We start from the raw sequence: 16,029 nt of genomic DNA, 5'->3' as shown, positions 1-16,029 counted from the left end.
TATTGTAGTTTATCGTGAGATGATTATGTCCCAATAAAATCTGCAAACAGGTAGAGAGAGAGAACTCTTCCAGACTTTCCCAGGCCTGATGGATCCTAAGACGATAACTACACAAAGCTGAAGCATTTCCCCTCAAGGATCAGACCATGCACGTTTCTTTAGCAGGTCGCTGTCATATGCCCACTTCCTGTCCTTTCTGTATGAGCCTAGACTTTGTTGGGGAGGAAAAAAAAAGATTCAATATATTTTTGGACCCTCTGTCAGGCCTGGGAGGCTCTAAGCATATATATGTATGGAAAGGAGCCTCCTAGTTGCTATTTTTTCCACTTTTGTCCCTGTGACTGTCACCACAAAGTTAAACATGGGTTTACAGCAGTGATGGGGGAAGCAGCCAGACTCAAATTAGCCTGAAATGGTTTTGCTACTTTCAGGGCATTTAGTCTTAATGTTTTCTGCTCTCACTGGTTCCACAAATGGGGAGAACACAGAGAAATCCTCTTTCCCCTTTAAAAAAAGAATTGCATTTTGGGGAGAGCAAGTTTCCTCCTGGAGGGAAGCTCTCTCCAGACCTGGGTTTCTCAGCAGGCCTCTGGCCAAGGAGGGACCATCCATCAAAGCTGGGCCTGGTCGCTGACAATCTATCTGAATTTGGAGATGACCCCACAGCATTTTGTAACTACCCTGGCTTCACGGGATGGGGGGGCTTATCTGACACCTAGTCTGTACTGGAATGGCCTTCAGTGGGTGCTCCCACCCTGCCTGGCTCCACATCTCCTGTAACTGGCTTGTCTTCCAGGTGGGGACAGGGGCTGTGGCGAGGGAGAGGCGTCACCCTTCCCACATCCAACTATGTAAGTTGTCCACGTGACCCGCCCTCACTGATCCCATATGGAACCCCCTACTTTCCCCTACAACAGCCTTCTGACCCCAAATAACTGCTCGATACTCTTAACAGCCTATAACCTGACAGTGGCTAGGGCCCCGCCCCAGTGCCCATACCTTGCTTTTTCAGATTTCCAGATCTGTTCCTAACAAGCCTTTAAGTATCATTGACTCCTGCCCCCACCCAATACAATGAATCCATGTGCCCTCAGATTTCTAAAGAACAGACATCAACTATGACAAATTAAGACAAGCCCCTTCCTTCTAAGAGGAATGGATGATACTCCACCAACCTGTGGTTGTGAGGTGCCCTGTTCCAATATCACTGCCAAGCTCTGAAATGCCCAAATCGAAGTCTGGATGTCAAACAGCATGGAGTCTGACATTGACACAATCAGATAGGCCCCCTCCCACCCCTACCCCAATCTGCAGCCACCTTCTCCCAAATAGTCCAGTGACCACATGCATGACCCCCCTCCCCAAGCCATGGTTTTGCAGGACCCTATCTAGTTCCTGGGAGCGGTGCTCTAGGCTGCTGGTGGCAGAGCTTGCTCAGTTTTTGTTTTTGTTTTTGTTTAAACAATGCAAACCTTGCTTTAGCATGTGGTGTGGGGGGGGGGGGGCGATTCAGAAATCACTGAAACCAATTAGAGAAGCATCTGGAAAATCCAAGCCCAAGGTTTCCGGCAACTTTGCCACCTGCCCAAATTGGAGTTGAAATGCATCCAAAAGGCAGAGTAGAGGGAAGGAGACAGATCCCAACAAAAAGTGGCCCCAGGATGGTGCTCCAGGTCCCCAAGAGCACAGAGTCATGCAATGAAGGGGACCTTTTTTCTCACTGACCATTTGAATGGAGTGGGATGCCTCCTTGTTGCATTTGAGTGCATGGACATGTATGGTTTGATAAGTTTGTTTCTAGTGTGTGTGTGTGTGTGTGTGTGTGTGTGTTATCTGTCAAACCATGAATATAACACAAAAAAGCTACACTCCTTAGGCTGCAGCTCTGCTCCTACCCCAGCCCCCTGGGATAAGAAGCTGGCGCCTGCTGTGCAGACTGAAGCCGCCCTACACCTGAAGTTTCAGCAGGAGACCCCAGCAGAGTCGTGCAAATGAGCAGGCAGCCCCAGGCACTCAGGTTCCTGGGTCCTGGACTTACCTTGTGGTTCTGATAGGAAGTCACCGCGATAAACGCTGTCTCAGGAAAGACGTGGGTGCAGAAAGCAGTATTTTTTGAGCCAAATCCATTATTTTCGTCCGCTTTCACGATGTGTAATCTGGGCTGGTATTTGTGCATGGAATTTAGAATAATCTAAAAATAATAAAGAAAACAAGATTGTAAGAAAAATGAAAACCCCTTTGTTTCCAGATAAAACCCCGCCCTCCTCCCCCCAAAATTAGCCTCCTCATATAGGCTCTCAAAAAATAGTCTGATTTTTTTCCCTCCTGTTTTGAAAAGGGTCCAGTGATTTCATTAAAAAGAAACATTTCAAAAATGACAATTTCCAACCGAAAAAGCCAGGGTAATATTCCAGGAATCTACCCAAAGCACACACGGCAGTAAATCAGAATTCTTAATAAAGTTTTCTTAATAAATTAACTCCCTGCATAGGGCACTTTCTGCCCCCAATGGGAGCCATGCGGGTCTGGAACAAGAAACTAGCGGCCCGGGGAAAGCCTGGGTGACAATTTTGAAATTAAAGGGGAGAACAAACAAACAATCAAACGCGCATATAACTCCCCCACCCCAAATAAAAACCCTTGAAAAGATGCAAAAGTAGAGACCGAGTGTTTGCAGAACTGGTGTAAAAATCATGGGCTTGGCCCTTTGTTTGCACAATGTGCAAAGTGTGAGAGTCAATGAAAAATAAAAAAGAGAAAGGAGTGGAAGGGACTCTAAGGATGCTGAGATGGGGGAAGCACTCCCCTACTCCACCACCTTCACCATCAAACAAGGGCCTGGTTGCCCTGAGGTTCTCGTTCTCCAGAGAACTTTATCAACATTTCAGGATCCACAACGGAATTATCTCCAGACTTGGCCCCAGACAAAACTGCTGCATCAACTTTCCTGAGAATATTCTGTCTCCTTCCTTTCCATCTTCTCCGTGTTTGGGGTGCTCCCACGGACAAGCGGGGTCTGATGGGAGCCGCATTGTTACAACCACCAGAATCAGTACTAGGAGGGGGGGCTCCAGGCCCCACACCCTGGCCGGAGCAGGACTGTTCAGCACCCTTACTCAAATACTGGGATTGTTGTTTGGGTGACGCCTGGGTTTGGTTGCTCCCGGGAGGCTGTTAACGCTAGTATGTATCGAAACGCGCTGATCTGTACCCACCGATTGGGCAAGTCGCCGCGTTTAACGGTTTGAAAATCTGGCCTGCGTTTTTCCCAGGGCCAAAGGCTGGAGCGGCGGAGGTTGTCTGGGTGTCTTTGATTATTTGCATTGATGACCCTGGGGCAGGGTTCTCGGGCCAATCCTACTGACCCGCCTGGAGGAGGGGGAGGGCCCCAGGGTCCCGGGATCCCGGCCGCGCGGCTCTAATCTCGGGCCTGCGCAGCCGAGCCGCCAGCCTGGCCGATAGCGACGCCGGCCCGGGCGGCGTGGCGACAGAGAGACGCAGCGGGGCCCCGCGGGCCGCCGCACCCCCCGGCCGGCGCGGCCATCGTCCGGGCTTAGCCAAATTGCTTTGACGGCCGGGAACAGTGTAGAGACATCAGCGCGAGGGCGATCTAATAGCTCCTAATTTCATTAGGACGGCTTAGGACTCAAAACTCCGAAGTCTGGGGTGGGAATGCGCCGCAGCCGCAGAGTCCGGGAGCAGCTCAGGGCAAGCTCTCTCTTCCCTGGGCTCGGCTGGTAAGGACCTAAAAACCCGAGGGATGCCCATACCTTGGTGGCGGGGCTGTGCGCCTTTCCCAGGCGCCCCCCTCCGCAGCGCGACCCCAAAGGCACGCCCAGAGCGGCAAAGAGAAAGCTAGGACCTCAATTGGGACCAGAGGACAGTCCCGCTTCCTGCCACCAAGATCCCACATAGGTCCCCACAATAGGGTCCCAGGCCGCCAGCCAGCCGGAAGATGCATGCGGGACCTTCACAAAATAGACCCGTCTAGCGCCAGCGCTTAACCTAAATTATCGGTTCAGTACCCGCAGGTACGACGCCCACGCAAGCTCGAGATCATTCCTGCTCTGGGGTGCACCAGCGCGCAGGACACTGCAGACAAACACACACATACACACACACACACACACACACACACACACACACACACACAACCACCCTGCTTTAAACGGAAAGGAGACCTGCATATTTTTTTTTCCGCAGAAACGCCCCCTCTGCACCCTCTGAGCGCTACCGACAACGCAGAAAGGGAACCGGCCTCCCTTCTCTTTGCCCCACCGGCCACACGTAGAAAGAGGCTTTAAGCGCATCCGTGGAGGGCCCTGCTGTCCCTTTCTCACCAGAGCCCCTGCGAGTTCAGGGTTCAGCCCTGAGGCCCCCACAGGAGCGGATTTCTCATTTGGACCTTTACAAACTGACCTCCCTCCCAATCAAATCCTTTCCCACCCAGTCCCCCCCATGTCCCCAAATTGGGCACCATGTTCCTGTCCATTCTTTCTAAAGAGATTGTACCAGGACAGAGAGTACTTTTGGAATTAGAAACCTAGCCTCAAATCCTGTTCTCAAAACAGTCTGTATGACCTCGGGCAAGTCCCCCCACCCCCCACTCCCAGTTACAAAGGCTGCGTGTTTCTACCTTCCAGTCCTCCTCCATAGACTGCTATGAGGATTACATGCCTTATGACCAATGAGTCCACTCCTATGGTGGCATCACCATTCTACGGGGTCTAAACACTGAATTCAGAGACCACGTTCTGCCCTGCTGATGAATTCTTTCCAACAAAATGTTTTAAGGACATTTTTTTTGCAAAAATCAATGTTTTGTTCTGCATTTGTTTCTCTTTGTGGAAGAGAGGCTAATGCCCTCTGGAGCATTTGCTAAAAGTTACACGCCTCTTGAGGGGAGGGGGGGTATGGGGAAGCTGCACACTCGCTCTCCTGTGTGCAGTTTCAGGGGCTTCACCAGGTCTCTCTCTCTCTCTCTCTCTCTCTCTCTCTCTCTCTCTCTCGGCTAACGGGACTCCAGGTTTAGGACCTCATCTAGGTTTGCCTGCTGGGCATTGCTGGGGGAGGAAAGAAGCTGGAAGCTGGGGGGGGGGGAAACAAAACAAAACAAAACAAAACAGGTTGTCCCAAGAATATCAAGCTAAAAGGAGCAGGGGAACCAGTGTTCGCCTCTGGTGAGTTGGTTTGCACATCTGTGAAATAGGGGCAGGTGGCCTGGGGTCTCCCTCTCAGCTAAAGCAAGATTTGGAAGAGGGTGGGGAAGGTCTATGGCCCCCACTGTGGTCTTGCCTCTGTGCTGGGTGCCCACTGAGTGAGTGTGACCATATTTTTTGTTTTGTTTTCTGCAGGACTGAAACACAGCCCCTCACCCTTAATCACAGATGGGACCGGGGCACAGGCCAGGTTCCCATGCCCTGGCAGCAGGGATGCTATGTGAGCCCCGGACAAGGAAAGCGGGGGCCCCATCTCCATCCACCTGGGAAAAAGAGATCAGAGCTTGGGATAGTGGGCCACAAGGAGGGCTGCAGAGGTACAGCAGACTGAGAAGGAGAGAGACAACGGGAAGCTGAATTAGATGGTGAAAATAAGAGACAGGAAAGAGAAGAGAAATGAAGGCCAATCAAGAAAGTAAGGGGAGAAGAAGACCAAGGGGGTGAAATAAACGGAGAGGAAAGGAGAAGGGTGGGTTCAGGAAGCCAAGGAGAGAAACTAAGAGACGGAGAGGGAGAGACTTAAGGATGCCAGGCTAGGCTGCACCAGGTACTTACATGCCCAAACGGGTCCAGGTGGTTGTTGGTGAGCTTGAGTTTCTGGAAGGAGACGAGCTGCCGCATCCAGTGTGCCCCAGTTGCCGGCGAGTCCGGGTGCACATACAGGCGGCCCGGCATGGCGGGCTCCGCTTTGCCCGTCACAGACCTAGACCAAGGAGAGCACAACGCCCTGTCTCAGCACACGGTGGGGCGGTGCCGGCAGGTTCACGCGCCAGGCCCGGGCTGCTGAAGGTGAGAATGAGACTGGTCTGGAAATGGCCTGCCCCTCAGGTCTCCTTTGCCTGGTGCTGGTATCCAGGCAAGCTGCCCTCCCCTGGCCTTTTTTCTTCTACCTCATCCCTACCCCAGTACCAGGGGCACGCCGGGCCTCACAGCCTCTCGCTGCCCACAAACAATCAGCAGGTTCTGGGAACGTGGGCATGCAAAAAAAAAAAAAAAAAGTCTTGGAAAACTCCTTGAGGCCTTTCAAAGGGGGCTTCCTCTTCCAGCCTCAGCACTCTGCTTGGCAGCTGCGAGAGCTATCTCCCCAAGAAATGGGCCTTCCACTCTGCTCTTGCCTTTTTTACTCAAATACCACGGGCCGATTTTGCAATTTCATAAAAAGGCATGTTCAAAGCGGGTAACTCATAAAAAGTAACTGTAAATGGTTTTATACCTCCAAATACCTCCAGCGCTTGGTAACAATACCCTTTTTAAAAATTGACAACCGGCGGTTGCGGCTGTAGACACAGGCACTTAACTTCCTCTGAGCCTCAGTTTTCTCGTCTCTGAAATGGGGGTTAATGGCTGCTCTTTCTGCCTTTCAAGGTGAGGTCAGGGGGATGCCAGGGGAGAGGCAACAAAAGCCTCTGGAGCACTGCAGGGACTCAAAAACTGTGGAGTGGGTCAGTGGGGGAGAGGAGTGTCCTCCCCACCTGCCACTGGGGGCCTACCATTTATTATCTGCAAACTTGTATCTGTGGTCGTCAGCGGGGACAATGTCCATGAGGAGAATGTACTTCGTTTTGGGATTAAGGCCAGTCACCTTCACTTTGTAACTGGGAAACATCCGCCTAGGAGAGAGGGGAAGGAGGAAGAAGCGAGGGAGAGAAGGAGAGAGAGAAGGAGAGAGAGAGAGAGAGAATTAAAGCTAATATTCCAAAGAGCATGCCCACACACTTTAAAGGCAGAAGAGATTCCTTTAAAAACAGGAAAAGACAAAAGTGGCCCCCACTCCGTTCTGGCCAAGATCCATCCCGGGTTTCCCTTGAAGTTATGGGGAGGAGAAAGGCAAAGGAACGGCCACTAAGTCTATCTGGGTGGAAAATAGAAACCCGGAGGCAGGACTTCGGGAGAACTGTTTCTGAAGATGCCTGCATGGGGACCCCCATATCAACTTTTGTTTGATGCTGTTTTCAGAGCCGGACACCTACTTTTTAAATTGGGGGAGGGAGGGGCAGCAGGAGGCTTCATAGGTAAAAAGCTGGCCTCTCCCTCCACCCAGCCAGGTGCTTTGGCCAATCTGGGCAGGGCTGCCATGTCACGTGGACACCAAGGTGTGTGTGCCCTAGGGACTGAACAAACCTAGGTGCTCACACACACCCTGTCTTGCCTTCAGTCCTCAGCCCCCAGAGGAGAGCTCATTTGGTGACTTCTAATGCGAGCCTTTTACATAGATTTATTCCTAAATATCCCACAACCTCCCCAATGCACTCTTCCTTGGAGAGTCTTAAACCCTTTGACCCTCGGCAAAGAAATTCAAAAGCCATTCGTATTTGGTTCCAGAAAAGGTCTGTCAGGGGCCTGAACAAGGATAGAGGCTCGGGTGGTTGGAGAACCAGTGTCCCTGCCTGCGCTATGCCCTCTCCCTGTCTGCGCGCACAGGCGCCCCCAAATTTCCCTCCTGACTCGGGAAGAAGGTGCTCGGAAAAGCTAGCATTCTCAAGGCTGGCCCGGGCGAAGGGACTAGTAGCTGGATCCTGGCTCGCTCGGCGGCGATGGCGGGCAGGGGTGTGGAGGCCTCAGTTGAAGCCTCGGTGTTTATCTACCCGTCTGAGCTGAGCGCGTCCAGAGGTGGAGGCACGGGAGGCCGCGCAGGCCTTTTATAGTTAAATCCTCTCGGCTCAGGCTCAGGCTCTGGGGGAAAGGAGGGCCTGGCCGTGGCTTTCCTTCCTCGGCGGAATGGGAAGAAACCCTTAGTTCTTTGGTATAAACAGAACGCGCCTCCTAGTTCACCCAGGCCGAGCGGGGGAGCAGACATTGTTTAATTTCAAATAATAATAAATGTCACTGTTGTCAGTTTATTGCAGGAGGCTTTGGGCTGGAGAGCCGGGGCGTCCGGCGAGGCAGCTCCACCCTCCCCCTTCACACACTCGGTGGCTTGGGCCTAGCAGCCTCTCTGGCTTCATATGCCGCTGTCTCTGGGTCAACGCGAGGCTTTCTGCCCTTCGGGACGCTGAGGCCCAGTCCTGGACGGTAGCGATGTGGCCAGGATGTCCCTAGGCCTGGGCACCCGCGCACGCACTGGTACTCTGAGATATACAGAGCTGCACGAGTCTCCTCACACCCCCACTCCACCACCAGAAGTCTTATATTTCTAGCTAAAACTCAGCGAGCTTTAAAAAGGAACTGCAGGGTGAGTGTCTTGGCGAAACTGCCGTGTTTATCGGTGTCTGTATATAGAGCCCGGCCGAGCCCCGGTTCAGTTTCAAAGGCTTCGCCTGCTTTCTATAAACAATGAAAGAGGTAGCACATACATTCAACGATTCCGACTTGGGCAATTGGGTGGAACTCTGGAACCACTCCAAGGTCAGGGAGGGTGGGGAGGAGGATGGGGGCGAGGAATCAAGTCTGAAACCGGGTCTCATCTCTGAGTCCTCTCTGCACCTCTCTGTTTTCCCCTTCTCTCTCCCCTGCCCCGGTCTCCCTTTCTGTCTCTCCGTGACTAACACGTTCACATAGCACAGCCTCCCAAGCTCTTGATTCTCCTTATATAAGAGGTGGAAGAAATGCCCAATTGGAAGAAATACCTGTTTCTGCAGCTGACCCAGGTGTTTCTCCCACCCTGATGGAGCTCACTAGAAGAATTCTCCATGTCTCTTTAACCAGAATCTGCTCGAACAAAACAGTCTCACTCTCCCTCTCTCACTCTTGTTTCTCTGCTTTCTCCTTTTCCCCCACTCCCCTTTTCTTCCCCATTTCTCCCACAACGTCTCCATTACCCCTCCACAGAGGCCACCAGCTCACCTGCCAGCCTTGGTTATGATCATCTCTGTGCCCACCTCGTGGAATTTCAGCCACAGTTCTCTTTCATGGAGAAACACCTTGATCCCTTCCATGCCCTAGAGGAAGAAGAGAAAAGTCACAGGGACAAGCCCGGGACAGTGGGCCGTTGCTCCCCAAACTGCCCCTAAACACAGAGACTTCTCTTCCTTCTCTCTGGAGCCAGTGGGCTCAGAGGCTGAAAACTGTCCCCAGTCCCACTGCAGAGCCACATGGGCTCCGGAGTCCCAGGCAGCCCCTGCCCAGGAATTCCCATATATGCTCCATGGTGGTGGTAGAGTCTCTTCCTAATGTCAGGTACACAAGACTAGAGAACAAAACAAAACAGCCATCAGGGTGCTCTAGAATGTCCAATGGGGAGACGGGGACTGTGGAAAAACAGGACCAGGCTCAATTCACTTTAGCCAAGATGCAACTAAAGGAAAATAAAAGCCACTCAGGGTGTTCTTATGGAGACTCAGATTTTCACACGCAAACATACAGGCATTCAAATACTCTCTAGGTATGTGTTTATTCTTACCATGGAGGCGCAAATATAGACAGAGGTGCGATTTTGAATTTAAAAGTTTTATGGATAATAAGAGGTCCCTGCAATCCAAAACAAAAATGAATCCTCAAATGTCTATATTAATAAACCTTCCAGGCTCCCCTCACATTCAGCTTCTTTCACCCAAGCTGTTTTAATTACAAGCACAGTTTAAGCCATCTAACATTTCTGCTTTCAACTAAAAGTTATTTTACAAAAGCAATGCAAAAAATTATATACAAAGTCTTCGTTTTGCAATAACCCATACCGTCTAATGAGTGGATTGGCTTTTCAGTAAAAAGAAAAAACTCCCAAGTTTCCGCAACTACGTGCCCACTGCTCTCTCTGCATCTCTACAAATAGACATATTTTCCTGAGACCTGTGAAGAGCAGAGAGGTGATGGACTAGTCAGGAAGGACATCGAAAGCCCCAAGAAGGTTTTAGCCATGTCCAAGGTCCAAATATCTCTTCGGGTTAAGTCATCCCGCTTCGCGCCATCTGACAGCTTTTTAAAAATCATCAAGGTCTGCAGGGGTTGCCATGCGTCCCAGTGCACTGGACCCAACTTCCAGGCTGGCGAGCCCGCGGCTCCCTGCGCCCTTCTTCCCTCACAGCCCTGTGCGCCAGCCGACCAGGCCCCGGCGCAAGACAAATGGTGCTCCGCGCGGCTCTGGGCGGCGGCGCGGAGGAGGAGGGCGGAGGCGAAGGCTACGGAAGATCTGAAGAGGGGTCAAGCCATCGCTCATGCCGGCCTGAAACGGCCGCTGACCTGGCCCTTAATGAGGAGCTCAGGGCCCAGTCTACACCTAGTGCATCAGGATCTGGGTTCTTGTTAGCTGGCCCCAAATAGCTGGATAATTAGGGCTTCTCTAACAACTTAAATGCATTTCAAAAATACTCCGGCCATAAAGATAATCGTCATAATAAAGTGGATTGGAATATACTAGTCTTTGGGGAGGCAGAGCAGAGGAAGGTGTAATTGAGTGGGGGGGGATAAAAAGGAAAGGGGACAATTAAGGACAGTGGGCAACCGGTTTCTCCTTGCCCGCAAGAGGGGCTTTGGTTTCTGCAGAGGGCCCCTGGGTGCTGGTATTCCTACCTGCTGAGTGAAGGCGGCCTGCGGGGACGATGGGGACTTGCTAGGGGCCCCTAGAGCGCTCTCTGGTTTTGAATCGCAGGGTAGATCCTTTGAGTCAGGTTCCAGGGGTGTGTGCGCTAGGCCAAAGCCCTCGTCTGCGTCGGCCATGGTGTGCCCCAGGACCTGTGACCGCGCGGGGTCCTCCACTGCGGACAGGAAACAGAGAGAGAGGAGAGAGAGAGAGAGAGAGAGAGAGAGAGGAGGTTGGAAGCGCAGTCCAAGTAACAAGAGGGAGCAGTTGAGGCCCCACTTTCCAGCTACCAGTACATCCGTTCCCAGCTGAAGGAGGCTGCAGAAGGTCTCGTTATTATTGTCATTACTATTACTTTATGATCACGCACAACCTCTTGCGAAAGACCCGCGTCAGACCGGGAGGAGGCGAGGCCCGCATCTCCCCTGCGCAGACTCCCGCGATAAGCCCGTCAAATTTGTCTGGACTTCTGGAAGAGCCAATAAAGATAAGGCCTGGGTATTTTTGGAAGCCATTGGGTACGAACCAAAAACAAAACAAAAACCCATTGTCCTTTTGAGAATTTTTTTTTCTTCGTCGAATTTCGGGAGGTCACCAGAGCTCTGTTTATGAAAACTCGCAAGCAGAATAGTTTTGTGCAGCAGGCAAAATGTCTGAAATAACCCGTCTCTTGCAAAACCCAAAACTTTAGGGAAAGATTTGCAGATCGAGAGACCTGTCTGAAAGAGAATTCATGTTCATCTTTTATCAGTTACAGGCCTTAAAATTAAAAGTCCTTTAACATTAAGAGTCCTCCCCTTTTCTCAACCTTAAGTAACGTTAAAAACAGAAAGGACCCAAAAGACAGCCAGGCAGGAAAGCGCCGCGCAGCAGTTCGGAGGGAGACGCGCTTCTGTGTGCTGGTGGCCGGCGCTCTGCTGCCGCCCGAGACGAGCGTTCTCCGGGTTTCTCTGCTCTCCAGCCCGGGTCGGGCATTTTGTCGAGCGGCCAGGCCGAGGGGAGCTTCTCCGAGCTTCAACCGGGCCTGGCTCGCTGGAAATGCAGGCCTAAGCTCGGCACTGGCGAGGACAAAATGGGTCCCAGCGAAATCCTGAGCTTCGGTCGTGGAATCGGCCGCCTAGGTCCCACGCAACGCGCAGAATGGCCCGTGTTCGCAGGCATAGGAGGTCGGGACACACAAATTAGCAGCTGCAAAGCTGTTCAAGCCCGGATGAGACTGCCTCCGCTCTGATCTCCTTCCAAACTCTTGTACGTTCCCAAGTAGAGATTTCCTCTCTGGAAACCCAGGAAGACAGAAGGAGGCGCAAGGGACGGCCTCCCCAAATCTCAGAAGCCTCTCGAGCAAAAAGCCAAATCCCACCCTGGTCTGCCATGGCCTGAGACCCAGAAATGGGGCCGAGAACAGCTGCTGAGGCCCGACTCCCGAAAGCTTCCCTCACCACGCCCTTGGGGTTTTCGGGAGGCGGTGATGAGAGCCCCGCAGTCGGCTCACAACAAAAGATAGCGGGGCCGGCGTCCCCCACGTGCGCTCCCGTGCACCGCTGGCCGCGGGGATAATCGCACCCCGCGCCCTCGCCAGGGTCCCCGGGAGCTAGGGGCTGGCGGAGGCGAACTAGATGCGGTTTGACAGAACCAGGCCGCGAGTCCTGGAAACCACGTCGCTCACCCCGGCCGCGGCCGCCTGCTCGGCCCCACACGCCGGTAGCTCCCGGCCGCGCGAAATCTCTGCGAGCCGGCAGAATCCAAGGCGAGGCTGCAGTACCGCCAGGCGCGCCTCCCGCAGCCCACTCGGCCGGGTGGCTCCCTCCCGAGCCTCCCGGGCCATCTGCGGGCAAGGTTACCTCGCTCGGTGAAGCCGGTGCATTCACCACATCCCTTGTGCTCCTAGCAGGGAAGCCGGCGGCGAGGCGGGGGCGCCGGCATGGTGGCTCCGGGTTTATGCGGGGGACTGCGTGCCCGGACTAGCGGCTACTGCTGCCTACAAAAGAGCACCCACCGCTGGAGCCTCAGCAGCCACGGCCCACCTCCAACACACACCTCCTCCGCTCTGCGCTGCTCTCTCCCTAAAGACTTCCAAGTTGTCAGGCGCCAGAAGGGCTCCAAAGAACGCAAAACAGCAGCCTCGGGGGGCACCCTCAATAGGATAAGCTCGATGCCCTGCACCTCCCTGGAACTCCCAGGGAAGGAAAGTTGGGAGACCAGAAGAAGCCGTGGGAATGGTCCAAGTCCTCTCTGAGTGCCGCTTTCAGGGTTAAAGTTCCGGAATCCGAGGTAAGATCTCTCTCTCTCTCTCTCTCTCTCTCTCTCTTTCTCAGAAATACAAGCCGACTCAGCTGAGCTCAGTGACGTTGGGCTGCCTTGATGTGTACAAAGTACTGGAATTGCCTATTCAACTAGCTCCTACTGCACGCTGCCTGCCTCTCTCTCTCCTCTCTCTCTCTCTCTCTCTCTCTCTCTCTCCTCTCTCCTCTCTCTCTCACTCTCTCTCACTCTCTCTCTCCTTTCCCTGACTCCCTCCCTCCCTTCCTATTCCTTCCCACTCCCTCCCCCAACCACATTTTCCATTAGATTTCCTTAACACTCACATCACAACACGACTCTCAAACCCAGACCTCGAGATCACCCCCTCCTTTCCACCCCCTTCCCAGCGTCCATCCATCTCTGCTGCTCTGAGTGCGGCTCGGTGGCTGCAAAAAATCCTACACAAATCATCGCAAAGCGGTCGGCTTCTGCCCGGGAAGTAATCTCGGTGACGCGGGCTGTGCAGAGAACAGAGTCTGAACGCACGACGCGTGCACACAACACGCTGCGCGCCTCCTCTGCAGAATCGCCCGCGTTCTCTTCAACGCTGACCTCAAGAAGGAGAGCTGCCTGACCCCGCCTGGCCCAGCGGGCCGCCGCTAGCCGCTCTGACATCTCTCCCTCCTCCCCACTCATCACCCAGACTCTCAATGACTCCGGGGTGAAGGCAGGGTGAAGGTGCGTTGGGATGGGGGGCAAGATCAAAGATGCCAAGAAATCGCTGTTGGCCCCCACCCCCCCAGAGCTACCAGACCTCCCTGGCTGGATGTGTACACAGGCAATGCTCAGTTTTATTAAAATAATCAAACAGTCATTGGGGGCCTGGCCCAGGTTTTCATCTCCCTGCTCCTCCCCAAAATGTATTATTTTGAGGGTCCAGTTGAAGAGATCAATAGAAGTGTAAACACAGTCAGTAGGTCTTAGCCTGAGCAGACCCAGATTGGAGCACCAAGTGCTTGGGATAAATGTCAGGGTTCCCATTCTTGTCTTCTGTACCTCCTCACCCTGTTCTTTTCTGAGGCTCTGATTAGAGACTGGGATCTGCAGGCCAAGGTCTGGGTAGAGGGATGAAGGGAAGAGAAATGTCCTGGAGATCAGCAGCTGCCTGGGTGTAACCCTCTGAGGCCGCTGGGGCTGAAATCCCAGGGTAGGCCTGCCACATCGTTGCAGAATTCCAAAACGAACTGCCCAACCCTAAAAGTGGGGCAACCTCGGAGAAAACCAACCCGAGCATTTGCTACAGTTCTAACTCCACCTTCCAGGTTTGTTTGCACACAGCCTTTCACCCGAGGTCGTTTATTTATTTGTGAAAACACCCTCACCCTTCCAAAACGTCAGCTTAGAGGACTTTGGGCTTGCTAAGGAGGCGACCCCCGGGGCCAAAGACAGAAAACAAACATGGCTTCAGGATGAGGCTGAATGCCTGCATCTTTGGCAAAAGGAAAGGGAAATCCAGAAAGACCTCTTCAATCCCTGTAAATTCTCAGAGATTTTCGGATAAAATAAATTCCCATAAATAACCTGCAGGCCCCTCTCCAGAGGAAAAATCTGTACTCCCCCAAGTCATTGCCTGGCCAGATTCACTTAAATCTGTGAAGCAGGGCAGATGGAGTGGGCCACCAAGCAAAAACTGGGATTTTGAAACCTCCAGGGGGAATCTGTTTATGCCAGGAGACACCCGAAGGCAAAATGCAAAAGAGTACATTGTTATTTTGCCCCTGAGAAGTAGCAAAGCTGAGAGGCGGGATTCAGCAAGGCTGAGCTAGGTTGGGAAACTAGGGTTCCGAGGACAGAGGAAGAGTTGAGAGAAACCTATCCCCCCTCCTCCCCAGAGCTCTCCAGGGCGACACTCACCTCCAAAAATCCCACCTCTTCTATCCAGCGCAGAAGCCAGTAGTGACGCCTCGCTGGGGTGGGGGTGGGGGTGGGGGGCCTCAGGTGAGGAGTTTGGAAAAGACCCCCAAAAGAGACCCCTTTTAGGCCAAACCTTCTTCCAGCGTCTGTCAAGAGTAGCATGTACCTCCCAGCTCGAAGTTGGTTTGTGGTCTTCGACAAATTAAATATTACTGTTTATTACCAGGCATACCCCAATAAAATAAAGAGGCAACCAGGCGATACTGGCTATCTCACCAGCCGCTGCACCTATAGGACTTGGAGACGTCACTAGTCACGCAACCCGCCCGCGCGCTGTCACGCTCGACTGGGGGGCAGTGGCGGGAGGTTAATTTCTTTCCGTCTTCGCCTATCAGTCCCTTGGTCTGCGCAGCCACAAGTCCCGGACGCCTCGGCCACGGGAATAAATAAAGAAATAAACAAACCTAGCGCCATCTGGGGAAATGGGGGTGGCGAACTTCAGACACAAATAGAGCCAAGATCGATTTTCTTAGGGAGGGGGAGGAGGCCTTTTCGTGAAGGGAGGTGGGAGCCCACCTCAGCCCACGATTGGAAAGCAATCAAGTTGTTCCAGGGGGAATGAGGTCTCTTGCAGGAGGCAAGAGAGTCCCATATTTTGTAAAAATTATTTTTTTCTGAGGAGGAGCTCTGGGCAAGTGATGGTTGCGGCGCCTGGTAGCTGGTTGTGTTTGGGACGCGATAACTCAGTGTTCCCTTACAGATCTGCATAGAAGTAATTACTGGGTTATCGCGGAGGGGAAATGACACAGAGACGTTGGGAGGAAGAAAGAGAGTCGGCCGTAATATGTCTTGCTAAGAAAAAGTACATTCTGCGAACGGTCCCTTTAGCTAACTCCGGGCATGCAAGTCGGCCCCGCGCGGCCGGGCGGGGGCGGGGTGCGAGTGGGTGGTGGGGTGGGGATAGAGAAGGGTGATTTCTGCAGAGAAAAATGATAGCGCCAGGGTCTGCAGAAGGACGAGGAGCTCTAGTTTGTTTCATAATAACGTTTATTATTTTTTTTGCTCTCGTCGATGAGCATAAGTTCTACTCAGCCCCGTGGAGGATGCGCGCGAGCTTTTGCGCGCAGCTGGGAGCGCGGTAGGGTCATTTGGGAATCGTGTGCTGCGTAGACGCCCCCGGCGGCGCGGAGGAGAGCGCTA

At 53.0% G+C, this 16,029-nt stretch overlaps 1 protein-coding gene across 3 annotated transcripts in view; it reads right to left on the bottom strand.

Annotated features, from left to right (window-relative positions):
* Nucleotides 1-13,292, bottom strand: part of TBX5 (T-box transcription factor 5) — a 43,411-nt gene extending 30,119 nt beyond the window's left edge. For 2 of the 3 annotated variants that reach the window (XM_066255061.1, XM_066255063.1), the window contains exons 1-6: nucleotides 12,516-13,075; nucleotides 10,665-10,849; nucleotides 9,003-9,097; nucleotides 6,710-6,829; nucleotides 5,775-5,922; nucleotides 2,039-2,191 (exon numbers count right to left, since the gene is read on the bottom strand). In XM_066255061.1, the coding sequence (XP_066111158.1) occupies nucleotides 2,039-2,191; nucleotides 5,775-5,922; nucleotides 6,710-6,829; nucleotides 9,003-9,097; nucleotides 10,665-10,811 (663 nt within the window). In that variant the 5' untranslated portion in view covers nucleotides 10,812-10,849; nucleotides 12,516-13,075. Of the gene's footprint in view, nucleotides 1-2,038; nucleotides 2,192-5,774; nucleotides 5,923-6,709; nucleotides 6,830-9,002; nucleotides 9,098-10,664; nucleotides 10,850-12,515; nucleotides 13,076-13,259 lie in introns of those variants that run through there. The other variant, XM_066255062.1, reaches the window with a different exon arrangement.
* Nucleotides 13,293-16,029: the final 2,737 nt, after the last annotated feature.

Source organism: Saccopteryx bilineata, chromosome 2 (assembly GCF_036850765.1).
Source record: "Saccopteryx bilineata isolate mSacBil1 chromosome 2, mSacBil1_pri_phased_curated, whole genome shotgun sequence".
Taxonomy (NCBI): Eukaryota; Metazoa; Chordata; class Mammalia; order Chiroptera; family Emballonuridae; genus Saccopteryx; species Saccopteryx bilineata.
Note: the sequence above shows the minus strand (reverse complement) of the source record. Positions and strands in the feature narration are given on the sequence as shown.